This window comes from Drosophila biarmipes, chromosome 3R, assembly GCF_025231255.1.
Source record: "Drosophila biarmipes strain raj3 chromosome 3R, RU_DBia_V1.1, whole genome shotgun sequence".
Lineage (NCBI taxonomy): Eukaryota > Metazoa > Arthropoda > Insecta > Diptera > Drosophilidae > Drosophila > Drosophila biarmipes.
The window spans coordinates 13,226,253-13,246,403 of NC_066616.1; the positions used below are offsets into that span (position 1 = coordinate 13,226,253).

The 20,151-nt window shown below is 48.7% G+C and overlaps 1 protein-coding gene across 7 annotated transcripts; it reads left to right on the forward strand.

Moving 5' to 3' along the window:
• The first annotated feature begins 84 nt into the window (after positions 1-84).
• Positions 85-20,130, forward strand: LOC108031652 (regulator of G-protein signaling loco). 7 transcript variants are annotated; one of them, XM_044091004.2, is made up of 5 exons: positions 85-420; positions 485-2,625; positions 17,281-18,066; positions 18,127-19,258; positions 19,331-20,130. In XM_044091004.2, the coding sequence occupies exons 2-5, from the start codon at positions 493-495 to the stop codon at positions 19,897-19,899; spliced, it is 4,620 nt and encodes a 1,539-aa protein (XP_043946939.1). In that variant the 5' UTR covers positions 85-420; positions 485-492; the 3' UTR covers positions 19,900-20,130. The 7 variants fall into 7 exon arrangements, with proteins under 7 accessions (XP_043946939.1, XP_043946961.1, XP_016960774.1 ...); XM_044091026.2 differs by having other exon boundaries at positions 18,127-19,230; positions 19,331-19,487; XM_017105283.3 differs by lacking the exons at positions 85-420; positions 485-2,625 and adding exons at positions 6,770-6,910; positions 9,202-10,258.
• Positions 20,131-20,151: the final 21 nt, after the last annotated feature.

Genomic DNA, 20,151 nt, shown 5'->3' on the forward strand with positions numbered 1-20,151 from the left:
CACCAGCGGTTGGTGTCCCGGATTGCAACTTATCGAGTGCAAATTATCGAATGGTCATCAACTATTCTCCCATCCCTACTTCACAGTTACGCTTGCGCATTGTAGACATATATTTTAATTACCGATTTAAACGCAGTTAATGTCTTAAAAAATGAGTGATAAGGTCAAGACCAAGTTATTAACCGTGTGAAATTGGCCCTTCAGCCAAGGAAACCCTTCCAATAACCGAATTGAGGCCTAGAGAAGTGCAACAAAGTACGCCTGCTACACAGCGCGCTTGTGTGTGTGCCATTGATTACATAGTTGGCATAGACGAGGCGCAGGTGCGAGCGAGAGGGGGCATAGATCCGAAAAGGGGCAGCGACAGAAACCGCATTCCATTTCCAGCGATCCAGGTTGCAGCTTCCATCCATGCGAGAGGTGCGTATGTCCAGATGTGGGCCAAGATTGCCTTACCAGCTAACACTACTCGATTTCCCACCAGTGAGCGCCATGCACCACCATCATCCGCCTCTGCCCATAACGGGAGCCAGTGGCTCCGCTGCAGCGGGAGCGGGAACGGGAGCAGCTGCAGCAGAGGATTCGCCAGCGGCTGTCACCACTGGATCTGCGCCAATCGCCACCACTGCCACGCCCTCGGGCACCACCAACCAGCATCAGCAGCGGCGGCGGAAGAAGCGACCCAACTACAACTACAATGGCATCCGCACCGTGGAAGTGCGACGTGGCTACAACGGATTCGGCTTCACCATCTCCGGGCAGCAGCCCTGCCGGCTGTCCTGCATCATCAGCAGTTCGCCCGCCGAGCAAGCTGGCCTGCGTTCCGGCGACTTCCTCATCTCCGTTAATGGCCTCAATGTGTCCAAGTTGCCGCACGAGACCGTCGTCCAGCTGATCGGCAACTCCTTCGGCAGCATACGCATGCAGATCGCCGAGAACTATTACTCGGACAGCTCGGACGAGGAGAACGCCCACGCCACGCTGAGGGGTCAACTGCTGGCCGCAAGTTTGAGGCACAAGCCAAGGTTCCTCCATCACAAGGCTAAGCTCCACAGACTACGAAACTCGCCGCAGAAGAAGCTAAACCCACACGAGGCTGCGGAGCCCCAGAGTTCCAAGGCATCGTCGGATCACCTGACCCTGCGACCCGTACTGGAGGACGCCCCTTTGACAGCTAATCTGTCCAAAGCAGCGGACGTGGCCAATGTCAGCGCCATGGTGCGGGCCGTGGGCAGTGCCGCCCTGGAGTATCGCGTTATTGTGGGCTATCTGGGCACCATTGAGATGCCCAAGCAGATTTCCCACAGCTCCAAGCTGCAGACAGTGCGCTCGTGCATTCGCAAGCTGCGCCAGGAGAAGCGTCAGCCCACTATTGTGCTGATGTGCATCACGCCGGACAGCTTGAGCCTGCAGAGCGCCGGCGGCGGAGTACTGGCCACCTACTCCTCGGCCAGGCTGAACTTTGTGAGCTCCTCGTCGGAGAGCGAGAATCGTTTCTTCGGTCTGGTCACCAGCGCCGTGCACAACACCCAGATCGAGGAGGAGTACGAGCCGAGTGCTGGCAGCGCAGCAGCCGCTGGTCACATCAGCATCTCCCACAGCTGCCATGTTTTCGTCATCGACACCAAGCTAATTGAACACGCCCAGCACTTGCAGCGCGCCCATGAGTTCCGCCTTCAGTGCACCAGGGATCCCATCTCGAATTTGTGCCTGGAGTTCCCCAACAACTCGGAATATGTGGTGAATCTGGTGCGCAGCATGTACACCATGCGCATCCTGCCGCCTGCCAGCCGAAGTCATCAGGCGGACTTTGATGTTGGTGCACCTGGCGCTGCTGGAGGAGCTGGAGCAGCCGCACACTCGCCACAGCCGTCGAACCACAGCGAGATCTCCACCACCACCTCCAATTCGGATTCCGGTATTGGTTTCAACAACGACTGCACGAATATTTCGGATCGCATTCTGGTGGTGGACTTCCGGGGTGCGGCAGCAGGAGCAGCACATGCTGGGCCACCGGCTCATCCGGCGCCAGCTCGACCGCAGGGGATAGTGGGAATTCCTGACAACCGACTGACTGTGCGGGCCATGCCCGATCATGCGGCCCTGCTGACATCGCCGCAGGAGAGCTCTTCGCTGCGCCGGCCCAATCTGCTGGCCAGCTTCAATCTGATCAAGAGTCCTGCCACGAATCTCACATCCACCCGCTCCTGTGATGATGTACTGAACCTCTTTGTGGACGATTCGCCGCGTGGCTTAGGCGCCGTGGCCTCCATGGACGACATCTCGCTGCACTCGGCTGCTCCTTCGCTGGAAGAGGGTCACACATTCGCCTATCCAGCGTGTGTGCCCCGCAAGATGCGCAGATCTTTAATACTGGAGACACCCACAACGCCGCACAAGCTCAGTGCCCAGGTGTTTGGCCAGCCTGGTTCGCGACACTCGCTGGGATTCGAAGCCATCGATAGCGTCCAGTCTTCAGTCAGTGGAGCCTGCACCGATCAGCCCATGGACACGTGGGCCAGCCTGCAGAACCTGCATAAGTCTCACAAGGATCGGAACAGCCTGTCGGCTTCCTCGTCCTCGCATTGCCTCCTAGAAGCTACCAACAGTGAACCAGACCCGGGGGTAAGTGGAATTTTTCGCTGTTTTCTTATTTACTAAGTTTAGATTGTTAGTCATATCTAAGGAATTTTAGAAAATGCGAGTATTTGTTTACGAAATATTTTTTATCTGAAATTTGAATTAATCAGAACTCCCTTTGAGAGGGCATACTAGTTGTTCGCCAGACTTTTTAGATATGTGTAGTTAAGGACACCCATTGGGACTATTTTAAAGGGAGTTCATTGAAGATATAACAATTTAAAATTTATATATTCCTTTTAAAGAGGCAATATAATATTGCACAACAGTTGACCATAAGTCAAGGAGACTTCCTAAACTTTAGAAATATGCTTAACCAGACTTTATAGATTTTTGTTGATCTTTAAAGTTCTTTGGGTCTGTTTTTTAACAAAATCATTAGTCGATTTACCATCGAACCCCCTGATTCCCTGAACCGTTCCTGTACGCGGGCGAAAATCTGTTTACCTGGACGCCGCTCCAAGTTACCTGCGTTCTCGGAGCTTATCGCTCCGCGCTCCTCTCCGGGCCCCCAGATAAGGGGTCCGAGCTCTCCGCCACTCTCTGGCGCTGGTGGGCCATGTATCGGCGATTCCTTTGTCGGGCTACCCGGAGTTTCAGTAGTCAACGCGAGGCTTTGGCAAAAGGTGGCCACGGTGCCACTATCCCCAATCCGATTCGATTTCGCGGCTCTGCTCGCTCTGCTCGCTTTACAGCCGCGCCGTTACACTGTAGCTCCGATCGCTATTATCGGGCTCTGGGGAACCGACCGCGTCATGGGTGATAAGGGCGGAAATCGCCGGCTAAAAATAGAGTGCTGCGATCCAATGACGTCATGGGCGTAGGTCACGACCAAAACCGAGGGGTGTATGTTCGAGTGAGTGCCTCCTCCCGAGCGGCTGCGGCGACGCCTCCGCCGACTCCGCTGCCCCGGGCTTAATTCAATCTAAAGCAATTAATGGCGTCGACGTCGGCTGACCTTTTCGCTCCTCCAGCCGCCCCCCATCCCCGGTTCCCGGCGGTTATTCGTAATTTAGTTTGATTTTCGATTTGACAACACGCGATTTTTTCGTACGATTCTGTGCGATTCGGTCGGGCGTTGCGGCAGTTTCACTTTCGTCGCCACATCTTCTGGATTATTTGTTTTGTTTCAAGCGGTGCATATTGAAAATAAATAAAATCACCGTCGCCAAAAGTTGCTCCATAAAAAGTTCAGCGCCAGTTCAAGGAGCCCCGTCAGCGGTTGTGACTGAAATAAATATAAATAAATTGTCATTACGATAAAACAAGAAAAGCGTGTACAAATTGCAAGTTCAATTGTTTCGCACAGCCAGACAAAGGCGCCCCGATGCGAAAATGTCACTGCGAGAACTCGTTTGTGGCCTGTACTCCGAGGAGAAGGAGATCGAGGTAAGCTGGGGCGGAGGCATCTCACACTTATAGGTTCCCACCTGATCGATGACTCCCCCAAAACAAACATGACTGGGAAATGGGAAACCTAGCTGTAGTTATGCACAAGTCAACTGTGTTTAGGGGAGAGGATGGGAATCGCCACCATAAATTACATTAATTATAACTATTTATCACTACTATCACGATATTTACTGGGGTTATGCCTGGCCGACTTCTTTCCGATTCACCCTTCTATCGGAAGGTTCCTTAACTCACCACAAAAGTGTGTAAAAAAATACATAGTGTTTGGCATTAGTAATCTCTTTCGTTTTTTGTGTGCTGGGGCTTTACTTTGTTTGCCTAGTTCAGCACGTTCTTACACTTTTCATAGATAGAATGCTCTATTTCTCTTCTCATGGTCGCCATCAGCACACAGTGCTTCTTTTGTTTGTGGATAAATATATGTGTGACACCTGGTAGATTGTTAATTTTATTGCATGTTACGTGTTCGGTGGACTAGCTAAGGGCGACCCTCATACTTCCTTTACCCCAAGAAAGGGCTTCCTTGTGTTAATTGTGATCATCAAACATTTGCCTTACCCAAAATCAAATATTATCACAAAGATAATCAAAGAACATCTATTAATAACGTGCTTGCCAAACAGCACTCAGAAATCGATCCATCATTACTTTATCTGATAAAATCCTGGTATGCATTAGCAACGTACTTTGGTAACCTAATGGGGCTAACTGAAATGAACTAGAACTAGAACTACCCAAGTTTGGCAGTTTAGTTGAAAGATTCCGAGAACGATAGCCAGCTGGGGACTAATGAGTAAGCATGTCAAGAGCACTTTCGAGAGTTGACTTCATTTCAGTTATAAACACGCAATCGGGACCTAGTTGGCCGGGTGTTCCAACAGGTTGACTCCGGTCAGACGGCATTTTGGCGGCAACCTGCCTGGGTTTCCCTCGAAAAGGTGGAGTGGCACATGCCGTCACAGGTGCAAGGCAAACAACCCTCGTGCTACAGGCAAAAGGTAGGGAATAAAGAGCAGGGGTGAACCTTACTTAGCTTCCTTCCTGGCCGGAGGATCGTCATGGGAAGTGGGTACGAGTCAAGTTCTTGCATTTGGCTATCTGACAGGTTGATTTCTGTACTGCTTCGTTGGGTAACTCAAGTTTTGTGCAGCGGCTAGCCACGATTTGGCCTCTGTGGGCGACTTCTATTACCAAGGCCCGACGAATTCGTAACGTATTTGCCACCTGACGCTGTGGGAATGGAAAAACCTCCAAACTATCTGGCCCAATGCATCTATCAGATGCGGCGGACGTGTAATTTTCGCTGGAAATTATTGCCTAAAGTTGTGTGGATGCCATCATCGTCGGTCTTATCAGTATGACTGGCACTCGGCCCGAAATACCAAAGGCCAAACACAAATGGCAAGTGACAGACAAAGTGTTTATTTTTAAAGTGCACTATATTTAGCCGATCCAACATAGCCGTATGTGTGCGATGGCCGAGTGCCTCCATGTTCTGATAGCAGCGAAAACAAGAGCCAGCGCTACACTACACATGGAACATGGGGCGGTCCGAGGTACATACGTCAGAGACGCCGAAATGCTGCTAATAATAAACACCTTGCGCTCCAGGCACGTAACCCGCCAATTGAAATGACCCAAAGCAGTTGTCTGGAAAAACCCAGCGAAAGGGCCCTAGATCAGGTGGTGCGGGCTCGTTCTGTCAGTTAATCAATCTATATATAACCTGAACCATAAGTGGAAATCTGTCAAGGGGCAGAATTATTTGGAAGAGGTACAGATTATTTAGAAGAAAGCCAATACTTACTTTCTTTGTTTGTTAAGCTGTAGGGTATAACATATTCTCACAATCTATTCTAATTTGATGTATCTACTCTTCTATACTAAACATTTGTAAATCTCTAAGTAAATCTTTTAAATGAAAGCTAATATTTACTTTCTAGATACAAATATTGTCGCACTTGATTGAACAATTTTGCAATTGTTAAACTGTAAGGTATAATATATTCTCTCAATATGTTATGATTTTATATATCTTCACTCCTATATAAAAAATTTGAATTCTAGTTCAAAAAATTAACATGATATACTATGGTCTGTTTTACATATTTATTTTATATTGGAAAATTTCCACTCGAAGGGGAATATCTTACACTTTTTTTTCGAAACTCTTTCCTTCGTTTTTATTGACGTAGTAAACTTTTAATTATTATCATTATAACCTTTACTTATTTAAATCAATTAACATTTTTAGGGCTTTTAGCATAGTGTGACGCGTACCAAGGGTATAAAGGGCTACTATAGCTTTCTAGCCGAGGTATCTTTCGGAATAACCCAATCAGTATGCGAATTGCGGGGCATAAAATCGTTATTGAACGGCATGCAGTTTCGAATTAATGCATTCAGCAAGTGCAGGAAAACACCTGACTCCGCTGCTCATTTTCCACCCCGAAGTCGGTCGTTATGTTCAGGTTTTTGTGACTAGCCCATCGACAGCGACAGCAGTTACAACAAAGAGCTAGAACAGCGAAAGCGGCCGAAACCGCTTGCAAGCCCGCGGTTGAAAAACGCGCGCACGCGCTCTCTCCTCCCGCTCGCTCCCGTTGCGCCGCCTCAGCAGCTGCGCTGTTGCTGTCTCAGCTGCTCATTGCCATGGGCAGCGTGTTGTTGCCTTCCATTTGAGCCAGGTTAACAGCGACCTAAACGGCGGACATCGTTCAGACACTCTGAGTCAGTCAGCGAGCGCAGTTCATTCGATCACCACGTTTATTCGGTTGTCTTACAAAGCCGAGACTCATAATCAAATAGTTTAAATTACCTGGTTAACTGGGCCAATTCACTTGGCAGCCACAAAAGTGTACGTTCAAGAGTCCTAAAGAAATCATAGTTTATGTTTCAAAAACTGAACAGTAAATGGGAAAATCACATGACACAAACTCGCAATGCTAAAAACTTCAAAGATACTCCCCTGGTTTAACTGCTCGTCTCACCTTGGACCCAAAAACCCGCAATGAATGAACACAAAATCCATCAACGCCACCCGAGAATAAAATCTCGCACTCCCATCAAATATTGGCTGGATAAATAAAAACAGCAGTCAATTGAACTTTGTGGCCTGTTTTCTGTGTGCTTTTCTTTGGCCCGAAAATAGAATGTGCTAAATAACATACAAATTAAGGCGAAACAAAACGAAATGGAAATGTTTTCCCCGTCCCATAAACCTGGCGAAATTCCACCGCACACTCAGACGCATCGAAAACATTCCGTTTCGTTGCCTTGATATGAAAAACAGTCAAACAAATGAAATCCCCAATCGACGTCATGGCTAAAACCGCGTAGATGCCAGAAAACCGCCCGCAAACCGCGGCCAAAACGCGTGCACCCCAAAATGCCGACAAAATATGATGGTGCGGTATTTCCCGCAAGACAAATTTGATAATTAGCAGCGAGTGGGTGTGCGTAAATGTGTTTATAAACTTTTCCCCGAAGAACTTAAAGCAATGTGAATTGCCAGCGAATTCCACACGCCTACTGTGCAATAAAAACGCAACGTTTTATTCCGAATTAATCGCCAATCGCGCTCGACTGGTCCCTCGCAAATTCCCCATCGAAACAGCCCACGAGTGCGTTATTTATTTGCTCTTCATGTAAACGAACACACTAATTCGCGGCGAAAATAATTCCACTTAAAAACCGATGGGCGAGAATCGAACAGATCGCACTGCCTTGTTTCCTCTTCCACTTAAGTGCCAAAAATAGTAGAAGGGCCGATATTCTGCCCATTCCGAGCCATTCAGCGGAATAGCCCCAGACAGCCTCGGAGATTTATTACAGAGGCCGTGATTCCTGTGGAATTTCCCCGAATTTCGCGAAAGGCGATCGATTTGATCACTTTCCCGGGGGAAGTATTCCTTCCTTCACTTGGCCAATGATGTCACACGTCGTGGCGAGAGCAATGAGTCGCAGTTCGAGAAATCACTTTGATCTATTGGCGTCACTGGTGCCTGATGAATCTCGCTTAGTCACGCCTCCATTTTCAATGAAAAATATTGTTTTATGATAATCTGAAAACAACAAAACGTAGAGTCAGGCGACTTTCTTGAATCAAGATTAAATAGTTTAAAAGGGGTTGAGCCTGCGCCATTATTTCATTTTGTAAACAATATGAATCCAGAACTCTGTAAACTATGACTTAAGTCTTAATTTCGTATATATCAATTTCTTGAGTATGGAAAGTTCCGAGGAATCCAGCAGCTTCGAGCTCAGACACCTCACCTGAACCACTCTCACAGACATGCTTAGGGATATCACCCTCGGAACCTGAGTGGTCACGACTCTCGTGTGTCTCCGCCGATACACTTTTTTCCTCCATTTGGGTCAGAGCTATTAAGTTCTTGGCTCATATTGCGCAGTCACACTTTTCTTGGCGCTGTTTACACGGGAATTCCGAGGCTAATTTTGATACCCGAATATTGATAAGGTTTGCTGTTGACTTGAGTAGGGGCAATAATGCCAGATGCCCGATAGGGGGAGGCGAGTAAAGAGCCCTCTTAATGGGCGCCCATTAGTTGTGCTCCATATACTTGGGCCATAAACATAATTTAAACATTTACTTCTTTGTTTGGATTATGTGGTTCGATTTGCCTTCAAAGATAAACGCATCTGATCCCGCACTCTTTGGTTGCGCAATCCCACTGGCCCCTCCTTGTGGGCCTCCTCAAAGGTGACGCACCACTTCCACCGACAGATACTTCGACAAGTGACAATTTCCGTCAGTCTTTAGGTATTCCACATGCGAATCGCATGAAGAAAGCAGTTAAGCGGCGGAGAGTCCATAAAAAGTGCTTACTCAACTTTGGCGCAGTCTGGTGTCTGGGACCTGGAGTCCCGAGGGCGCAGGCGTCCCAGAGAGACGCGTTCCCGAATTTGCATAGCTTTTCCCCACTTGCGTGAAAAGTTTACCTTTGGCCGGCCACTTGGCCGGGGAAATTCAGTCGTACGCGAACAGTCGAGCAGCGTGAACGTGGCCAACATCCAGAAACAGAGAACAGGGAGGAGTGCCTCCCCCGCGAACGTTGCGTTTTAATTGCCCAGTGGTGGAGCATTCAAAGTGCCCATAGTAATCGAATTGAAATCAAACCCATTTAGGCCAGTGCGCGTCATGAACAATACAAACGGTCGAGGCAGTGGCTCCAGAATATCGATTCCAAAGACCCAGGAGAGCATAGCAAGCATGGTGGAGCGCTTCGTGCAGTCGCTGAGCCAGCTGAACGACTCCGGCACCTTCGACAGCAGCTTCGAGATCAAGCGGATCCGTCCGGGCTCCGGCTCCTCGCCGGGCTCCACGCCCAAACATGTCCGCCACCGCTGCCTCACGGAGCTGGATCGCGAGCAGCTGACCCGCTTCGTCCAGGACTTCGAGGAGCGAAAGGCCAGCACCCCGAAGGCCAAGTCCAAGATTAGCTCGCCCTACATATGCCGCAAGGCCAGGGAGTTCTACCAGAGTGCCAGTGGGCGACGCAGTGCCTCTCCGCAAATACACATCCCACCGGCGACCGTGAAGGAGGAGGAGCAGCCGGCTAGCCCGTTGCCCAGGAGATGCGCCGAGGCGGAGGACCTGATGCCACCACCCATGGCCATGGCCCGTGTCCAAGCAGAGCGGCGTAGCTGCCGCAGTGCCTCCCGCGTGCTGCAGTTCTTCAGTTCGGCCACCAAGCGACGAAGCGGCAGCCGGAAATTGAGTGAGCCTGAGCCGGAGCTAGATACCAGGGCTGATTCCCCCGTGTTGATCAGGGTGACCCGGGATCAGCAGGAGCAGCTGGGCTGCAGCCCTCTGCCGGTGGCTGCTGCCGGGGAAATCCCCACCAGCTCCGAGGACGAGGAGGAGCACGACGACGGCATCAGCTCGGCCAGCTCCAACCTGACCTCGCAGTCGGGCAGCTCGAACAGCCGCAATCTCTCGCCGGACTCCTCGTTCGAGATGCACGCCCCACTCCTGCCCAGCTTCAAGGTGACGCCCCCGCGGACGGTCTGCCGGGCCGGAAGGAATGCCGCCTGCGAGTTCGCCCGCTTCCTGCGCGGCTCCTTCCACTCCAAGCGGGCCTCGGTGACCACGTTGCGGCGGTCACTCAGCGACCCGGATGCAGTGCAGCAGATGGACTTCAGCAAGCCGCCGCCACTTCGCGACAGCACCAACGTCATGCGCGTGAGTCACTTCTAGATTCCATTCAGCTCCCAAGGGGACTATTCGCCTGGGCATACACTCAACAACATATTTGAAACTACATGATAGAACAGTAAGACTAAAATACACATAATTTACTCATATTTTTGGAGTATTTTACCTAATGGGCAAACATTAAGACTGCATTTCAAGTATTAAGTTAAAATTATTAATATTTAAAAGTTTTGTATATTTTATTTTTAAGACAGAATACTCATTTTGTTTTAAAACATATTTTAAGTGTCAAAATTATAAACACAAAAAAATAAAAAATAACAAGCGATGAAAATATGTTTTTGAAATTAGTCAAAACTGATACTCTTTTTCGCTTATAATATCATTTTTTAATTACTTATTTTATTCGAGCGTCCAAGAGATTCAAGTTTTACAGAAAATCTCTGTAATAATGACGAACTTAAGTAAAGAATGTATAGTTTCCTAGCGAATTATGCCCCTTAGTGATATTTTCAGAAATATTTGTGAATTTATGGTGTTTTTAGGGCATTCTTGGATGTTGAGTGTACTGCCCCAGCTGGCGCCAGTGTTATCCGCCTCGATTCGTTTCACTCCTTTCCGTTCCGATTCGTTCAGTTCCGAATTTGTTTACGACAAACTCTTCATAATTTTTTCGGTGGAAGCTGTTTATTTACGCCCGAGTCGTCGTCAATCAGTTGCCATTAATTCGTGTCCGTAAAATCCGTTGATGGTTGTCCGTATGGTGGCACCTGGCTTCCAGCGAAACCCCTAAAATGATCCCCACCAAGTGATCTTTGAGCTCGTCGGTTTTATGGTGTTTACCCTGCGATGCATCTTAGACGTACGCTACTAGCACAAGTTTTTAGTTTATTGGCCAATAAAATTCATTTGTTTGTAATGCCACAAATCGATCATCGTTCGATACTGCGCAGGATCAGGGCTGGAATTGAGGAAGGGAATGCAAGATCTACGCACATTTAGAGATATAGATAGGAGATGGCAGAGATTATGGCTTTGTATAATCGAAAGAGGAAAAAATTAAATCATATTTTCCCTAGAATAAGATATTTTTTAAGGTAACAGTTCCTTAGTTGGTAATATCGATGAATTCGTGGGTTCCTCAATGTTTTTCTGGTGATTCACCAGTAGATTTCTTACTAAATAAAGACCCTTACCTAAGCGCTGGCAATTCGTCACCTCGAGGGAAGATGTCCCCATCTAATTCCAAATGGGGGAAACGCTTTTGCGTGCCATAATGACTTTCTAATTATCGCATTTGCATGGGCGTCGCGTGCCGCATTTCACTTTTCAGTGAGCCCGAGTGGTCTTCACTTGCCCCGTCGGTTGCCAAGTGGGGAAGTAGCCCACGCCAATAGCAATATTTACCATTTCCATTGATCAATAAAGAAATTAAGTAAATATTCTCTTCGAATTGCCCACACTTTGGGCCTTATAAAAGTCGTTAAACGTCTGTGGGCATTGTAAAGATTCCATCCGCATATCCCACCGATTCCTGTGTGTACAGATACATTCGTACGTATATCTTCCGCCTGGAGTATTCAGAACGCATATGACCCGCATTATCTGCCATAAAATTAACGAAAAACAAGTAGAAGCAGTGGAAACAAGCAGCATGCCGGATATTTAATTTAATGTGCGCAATTGTTCAAAAAGCCGATACAGGCGAGCATCTGTAGTAGGGAAATTTAAATAATAGGGGAAATGAAATGGTTTAAGATAGTTGAAATTTACTTTTATATTAGTTTATGGCAAAATAAAAAGTATATTAGGGTTTATTTTATTTTTTGCATGTTAAAAATTTTAAAATTATCTCTTAAACTACAATTTTGTATATACTTTTTTGTTCCTAGCTAACTGGTTATAGATACAAATATAAAGTGCTTTTGCGATAAGATACATTTCTATGTTCTCTGAATATCCGTCTTACCTGAGTTCCACTGTAATTCACAAATGTACAACGAGGCTTGCTGCTGCATTTGTGGATTTGGGAACGGAACAGATGGAATTGGCTGGAATAGGCTCGTTCACGCACAGAACGCAGAAACAAACCAGAGCAAAGTGCGTAAAATGTGGAAAATTATGGGTTCCCTTTGCTTTTTGCTGACTGCCATTAGCCAAACAAATCATAAATAACTGTGAAATTATAGACAAAAAACGCACATGCGGCGAAAAAAAGAAATAGTGTTTTCCAGTGCTCTCACATGATCGGGAAATTGGCGCAGATGGGGGTCTTCCACGCGCTCTGCTCGCTTTCCCAGCCCCTGCCACCCCTCCCTTCGCCCATCCTCACTGTTGTATATCTGCAAATTGCTTAATTTATCAACCAAATGCGCAACAACAAAGCCAAAGCCGCCCGCATTCCAGTTGCCTTTGCTTGGCACTTTAATTATTCCAATTGTCTGGGGCTCTCTTTGTTTACCCCACTGGAAGGGGGTGATCGCTTAATTTATTTGACAGCGTGTTTTGGCTATTTTTAGAGCAATTTATTTACTCGGCGGCATGTTTAATTTTATTTTGCAAACTACAAATGCTTTTTGCCTCATTAAGCCAATTGCATTGCCTACTTAAATGGGCAAGCGAGTCATTTGTTGTATAAAATGTGGCCAAAAAGCGCTAAGCAACTTAATTAATTGGGCAAAAAGCCAAAAGTAAAAAAACATTTAATTAAGGCAAAGCAAAAAATACGTCACTTGGGGAAAGAGAGAGAGAGAGAGAGAGAGAGAGGGAGAGACGAACACACCCACAACAAGCTGTGCAAACTTGTAGCTGTGTGTGTGCAGTTCATTCATAAGCAGCAAACCAAACAACAAAAGCAATTTCCAGCAGCCGGTGTCAGGCAAATAGGCGAAAGCAACAACAATAATAACAACAAAGAGCAATGTACGAAGCAGACACAAAGAGAGAAAAAACAACAAAAGGCATTCTCATTCCCATTGAAAATGAGTAAGCAGCGCACACACACACAACCATTCGAATTCGAATTTCGAAATCCAGTTTTAGTTGCCTCCCCTAAACTGTTAAACCAGCTGTTGGCCCCAAGATCACTCTCCCGCTCTCTGTTGAGTCAGTGGCTTGTCTTTAACTGCGTTTTGTAGATTAAATTGTATAATTTACTAAGTTACTCATCTCGCTAAGTTAAATTATAAAAATTCACCAATAATCTAGAAAGATGTTTGGCAAAATCCCCTCTTCCATTTCGCTCTCTAGCTCTCTCCCTTGTAAGTAACATTCAGTGCTTAACATTTCTGTTAGTGGAATCTCGACTCTTAACATCTCTTGGCTTAACGACGACAACTTCACAGATACTTTTGCGTTTGAATCGACGGGTTGGCGGCTCTCCGCGCGGTTTCCATTTTCCGAAAGATACAAGTACATGCAAGTGAAATAAAGCAATTACATAAAGTCCAAAGAGTGAAGTGCCGTGCCGAGCAGTGAATTCCAGTGCGAAATTGTAGCCACAGCCAGTTGACAAAAGCGTCACGTTTTCGCTTTTTGCCATTGCATTGCCCACGCACTCACACCAGCACACCTGGGCCTGGAATACCACGAAATAAAACCGAAATTAAATCTCGAAAAGCCGCGTAAATAGCGAAAAGAAATCCAGAGAATCCGAAGGTTTGTTCTGCCAGATCCACGGGTGTATCAGCGCTTATGGTTAGTTTATCATTTGCATTTCTAATGAGACCCGCCGTCTCTATCTGTATCTTCTCCTCCCTCCTCGCATGAGCCACCCCCAAGCCGCCCTCTTTCGCTTTATTTTGAATCGGAGGCCTTTGCTAGATAAGATTCGTTTTCATTGTTGCCTCTATAGGGAGTGTGCAGCACACTCATGCCCACAATGGGGGACACAAATGTATATCTGCAAGAATTCCACTTCATAGTAACTAAACAGATGTACAGCCCGTTTCACTAGTTACAGGGAGGACTTAAGGTCTTCTAGTAAAAGATACACTTTAGAAGTTGCCACCTCCCTCACCTCATTCGGCGGTTCCAACCCATGTGTTCCATTAATCGCGTAGATCCATACAATTTGCCATTCATTAAAGACATCTGTTTGGGCCACCAATTTACCCGCAGCTGTATGAGTACAGAAAACACATGCATTCCACAAAATAAGGGCTGGTACGTATGATTTGTCATAAGTTCTCTGAATTTCTGGCACACTTCGGCGAACTCTAGACGGAGATAAATATTTGAGCGTTGAGTGGTCTTGGAATGGGACCCCCAAAACCTTCTTCGTCATACGTACTTTTGATATCATATTTGCCCGCCCTGTTTATCGCCTGAAATGTGTTTCCCAAGAAACAGATATGCGTGATATTTGCCCGAAGCATGTGGGGAGGGTGCGACTCACGGGTACGGGTGGGCACCCCGAACGCGACTACGTGATATTCTCAAGTGTCTGGGGCCCAGATTGCGGATGGTATCGCCAAGTCGCCGAGGTGGAGGCCCCCGAGAGAATGACCAACCGAAACCCTTCGATGGATCTCAATTTTCCAGCGTGTCCAGCAGACCGTTGCGGTTCCATCGGCTCCAGACTCCAATTACCGCAGCCCTGCTAATTAAGTGCCACCCCAGAAGGCGGCGGCAGGTTCGCCGATCGGTGCCACGGATCGGGATCGGGTTGTGCATCTGGAAAAAATGGTATTGTGGCCAGGCGCTGGAGAGTGGTAACCCGAGCCGAAAGCCATTGCGGATAATTCACTCGTGGGACTTTGTATGCCTTCAGCTCTTCGCCGCCTCGAAATGCAAACTCAGCTCAATGACTTGGCACCCGGTGGGAGAGCGGGAGATGTGGATGAAGGCAAGCCAGAGAGTTGGGCCGAGTCTATAAGTGCACTGGGGGAAAATTCCATCGATTTACATAGCATTCAATAACTTCAGTTTAGTTTGAAGTTGTCAAGTTGTTTTATTTCAAAATGAAACATTTTAATTTTAACTTGTACTTCTCTGAAGAAGCTTATTTTTGCCAAAGAACTTGTGTAGGAGATTTGCTTATTTAAATCTAGTTAAGTATTTTAGAAAATCCTTCACATTATATAGATTTTTTATTTCAATTTGAATCTTTCATTATAAATTCGGGTGAAAACTTAAATCTAATTATGAACAGAAATCACCTAAGAAGCCCTTCAGTTAAAGAAACGTCTACATCATAAATAAGGAAACAATTATAGTTGTTAAAGTGTGATTATTAAAGTGACTGGTTTCTCGCAGTGTCCAATGATGAGTTTAATGTGTGGAGACAGCAAGAGAGGGTTGCCTCGTAAATGGGCCTGTGGATGTGAACGTACCCATGGCGGCACCGGAAAATGTCCAAGTCAGTGTCCACTGAAGCGGAGAAATATGCCCCGCCCGCACCCGCCTTGCTGGCCAGTGAGCGGAACGGAGTGGAGATGGCTGGTGTTTTTCTCGGTGTACTTTTGCTGTGCGATTTCTTGGTGGTTCATTCTCGCACGATTCACTCTTGCTGAATTCGGTTGCCCTGCCTCCGTTGCCATTCGATTTCGCATTGGCAGCCTGGAGTCGACAATCTGCGAATTAGCCAGCCCTCGTTTACGTATTTACTTTAATTATTTCTTTGCCAAATTGCTCACTTCCTACTTACCGCCGGCGGACCCCCGCTTTCCCCCGCAGCAGCCTCCTATTGTTTGGCAATCAGCGCTGATTTATGTTCGCCTCGCCGCTTTTACTCGTTGATTTTGATGAGTGTTTGTCAGCCTGTTCTGCGGCGCTGGGAGATTTTTCAGAAATTTTAAGGCCCCATTTCGAGGAAAAGCCAAGTCAAGCCCCAGTGCAGCTTAAGTAGTGTCAAAGTGCCTCTTGCCTTTTGACCCATATATTTCAATTTGGATTCGCTCAGCGCGATAGGGTTACATCCTACTGGCATATCTTTTGCGTCACAAGGGATTTCTTGCAGTGATGAAATCGCAGTTCGTTGGATGTCTTGCTCATAAAAACATGAGTGCAGGGAGATAGCTTCCCAGCACTGGACGACAATCTGCTCAATTGCCAGCGTGTGTCGAACCAATTTATAAATTATGAAACGAACTTGCCCAGCTCGATACAAATTGGTTTCTATTAATGGCCTAAAACGGGTGAAAATTGCTTCTCCCCTTCTTGGGCTCGGGCAGAGAGTGAGCTAAAACCAACCGGAAGTGTTGAAATTTTCTCTTTTATCTGTAACAATCGGAGCTGGCCGACAAAACAAATGTATTTTTGTGTTGTTTCTGAGCTGGGAGTGAGTTATGGTTTCTGCGAAACGCGAGATCTGAATAGAATGATGGGTCTAGGAGTGGAATTCATTAATCTCTCGCCATAAGGGGATGGCGCACAAGAGCTGTCGTTAAACGAAAAGTCGGTGGGAAATGCACAAATACAATGACCAGTTTGCGACTGGAGAGATTCTCGGCTTGTTTGAGCAGCGATTATCGTGGCCCCAAGTGCAGTAAGTAGATGGCTATGGCCATGGGTCTGGGTAGGGGGCCCACCATCGTCATAATCACCATCGGCATAGGGGACCTCGACTCGAGGCAACTCCCATGGAACCACTCCAGAATGTCTTAACACACAATTGGAAAACATACTCCACTCGTAGTTTTCGGAGGGGGAGGGGCAAACGACCCACCATGCGTCACACAAACAAATTTATGACTTGGCTTGGGAGTTCAAAAGTTTATCGTGCCGTCTGACCATGATTATGACGGTCTCTTCTGGATGCCCGCAATTTGTAGCTGTGAATGGCCCATGAATCGACGTCTTGCTTCCTAGTCTATTGCGTACTTGCACTTGCAACAAGTTCGCCTTAATTGAAACATAAAGGGTTTACAAAGCAATAAACCACTTTTCTCCTGAGAAAATAAATAATATTAGTAGAAATATTCCTATTTCAATGTGATTTTCCATTTTTAAGGTCTTCCACTCACTAAAACATCTTAATTATCTATGATCTATATAATCCCTATCCACCTACATTTATTTAATGCCGCTTCTGCTCTTGATCCTTCCAGAATCGCGCTCTGCCCGCCAATGCCTCGCCCTTCCGCCGAGCCTGGGGACAGTCTTCCTTCCGCACACCCCGCTCCGACAAGGTGGCCAAAGAACAGCTGCAGCAGCCGGGCCTGGCGTCGCCAGTGAGACGCACTGCCTCGATGAACGCCTCCGACAACGACATGTACATCAAGACCCTGATGCTGGACTCGGACCTCAAGTCCGCGCGCAGTCAGCATCAGCTCAGCCTGCTGCAGGTGCCCAAGATCCTGACCACGCCGGCCCCGCCCTCCGCCATCACCGCCTCCGTAGCTGCAGAGGATGCGGCCCAGGAGCACGGCTGCCCCAGCAGCTGGGGCGGTTCGTTCGAGCGCATGCTGCAGGACGCCGCCGGCATGCAGACCTTCTCCGAGTTCCTCAAGAAGGAGTTCTCCGCGGAGAACATCTACTTCTGGACCGCCTGCGAGCGCTACCGTCTGCTGGAGTCCGAGGCGGATCGCGTGGTCCAGGCCCGTGAGATCTTTGGCAAGCATTTGGCCAACAACAGCAGTGACCCCGTCAACGTGGACTCCCAGGCACGCAGCCTCACGGAGGAGAAGCTGGCCGGCGCCGCTCCGGATATATTCGCGCCGGCCCAGAAGCAGATCTTCAATCTGATGAAGTTCGACAGCTACCAGCGCTTCATCCGCTCGGATATGTACAAGAGCTGCGTGGAGGCGGAGCAGAAGAACCAGCCTCTGCCCTACAGCGGTCTGGATCTGGACGACCTTCTGAAGACAAATTTTCACCTGGGTGCCTTCTCCAAGGTGAGTTGTTACTACATATTTATCTGAAATACCTACTTAAACCCACTCCTTCTTCGGTAGCTCAAAAAATCGGCTAGCAATGCGGAGGATCGGAGACGCAAGAGTCTGCTTCCCTGGCACCGGAAGACGCGGAGCAAGTCCCGCGATCGCACCGAGATAATGGCTGACCTGCAGAACTCGCTGATGCCGGCCCCACCACTACCGCCACCTGCCCCGCTCACCAGTGCCTCCCTTAAGCTCGTCTCCGGGCAGAACTCCCTGAGCGATATACACAGCTCCAGGTCCTCGTTGTCCTCCTTTGACGCGGGCACAGCCACCGGCGCCGCCAGTGCGGAGAGCGTGTGCTCGCTGTGCCGGGTGATCCTCACCGATGGAGCCACCACCATAGTGCAGACGCGTGCGGGAGAAACGGTGGGCGAGCTGGTGGAGCGACTGCTGGAGAAGCGGAACCTTGTGTATCCGTACTACGACATTGTGTTCCAGGGCAGCACCAAGTCCATAGATGTGCAGCAGCCCTCGCAACTGCTGGCCGGCAAGGAGGTGGTGATCGAGCGGCGGGTGGCCTTCAAGCTGGACCTGCCCGATCCCAAGGTGATATCGGTGAAGAGCAAGCCCAAGAAGCAGCTGCACGAGGTGATCCGGCCCATACTCAGCAAGTACAACTACAAGATGGAGCAGGTGCAGGTGGTCATGAGGGATACTCAGGCGCCGCTGGACCTCAATCAGCCGGTGACCATGGCCGATGGCCAGCGCCTGCGCATCCTGCTGCTCAATTCGGATTTTCAGGCAGGCGGCGGCAGTAGCATGCCGCCGAAGCAAAGCAAACCAATGAAGCCGCTGCCGCAGGGCCAGCTGGATGAACTGACGAACAAGGTGTTCAACGAGCTGCTGGCCAGCAAGGCGGATGCGGCGGCCACCGATAAGTCGCGGCCCGCCGATCTGTGCTCCATGAAGTCCAACGAGGCGCCCTCGGAGACGTCGTCGCTGTTCGAACGCATGCGGCGCCAGCAGCGCGATGGAGCCAACATTCCGGGCAGCAAGCTGCCCAAGCTCAAGAAGAAGTCCACTAGCAGTCAGCAGTCCGAGGAGGCGGCGACGACCCAGGCTGCCGCGGACCCCAAGAAGCCGATCATAGCCAAGCTGAAGGCTGGCGTGAAGCTGCAGGTGACGGAGCGAGTAGCCGAGCACCAAGGTGGGTAGCCTTGCCGTGCCCCCGCCCAAGAGTGCCAAGCTGACTGTTTTCCTCTCTTTTCTGCAATTCCAGATGAACTACTCGAGGGCCTGAAGCGGGCACAGCTGGCTCGGCTGGAGGATCAACGTGGCACCGAGATCAACTTCGATTTGCCCGATTTCCTGAAGAACAAGGAGAATCTCAGCGCAGCTGTCTCGAAGCTGCGCAAGGTGCGCGCCAGCCTGAGTCCCGTGAGCAAGGGGCCTACCACGCCCACGGAGATCCCCCAGCCGGCGCCACGTCTGTCCATCACCCGGGGCCAACAGCCGGTGTCGCCGATGAAGGTGGACCAGGAGCAAGAGACTGAGTTGTCTGCCGAGGCGCAGGACCAAACGGAATTTGCCAAAGCGCCGCCCCCGCTGCCTCCGAAGCCAAAGGTGCTGCCGATCAAGCCTTCGAACTGGGGCGTGGCCGTGGCCCAGCCCACGGGCAACTATTGCAACAAGTTCTCCCCCAGCAAACAGGTGCCGACATCGCCCAAAGAAGCATCCAAGCCGGCAACGTTTGTGAGCAAAATTCCACTGGAACTGGGGCGAAAGTCTCTGGAGGAGGCGGGCTCGCGGTGTGCGTACCTCGACGAGCCCAGCAGCAGCTTTGTGTGATACGGGGGTGCCCATGTGTTTGAAATGGCTTTACTGATCTGGCTTGTATATATACGTGTGTATGTGCACTATTTATTGATACTGTATATCCTTTTCCCTGTTAAATGTCCACCCTATCCATGACGAACTTTTTTATGTTATCTACTGAGTGAACGCCTGTATTTATAACTAGCAACCATAAGCTCTAGCTTTACTACATTTTGTATAAATATACCACAAACATGTAATACCTCTTATGTGTGTTATTTGCGA

Bases quoted from the DNA above. Each gene is read 5' to 3' on its own strand.
- LOC108031652 (XM_044091004.2), top strand. From the start codon at position 493: ATGCACCACCATCATCCGCCTCTGCCCATAACGGGAGCCAGTGGCTCC. The intron at 2,626-17,280 runs GTAAGTGGAATT...TGATCCTTCCAG, and splicing joins ACAGTGAACCAGACCCGGGG to AATCGCGCTCTGCCCGCCAA. The intron at 19,259-19,330 runs GTGGGTAGCCTT...CTGCAATTCCAG, and splicing joins GCGAGTAGCCGAGCACCAAG to ATGAACTACTCGAGGGCCTG.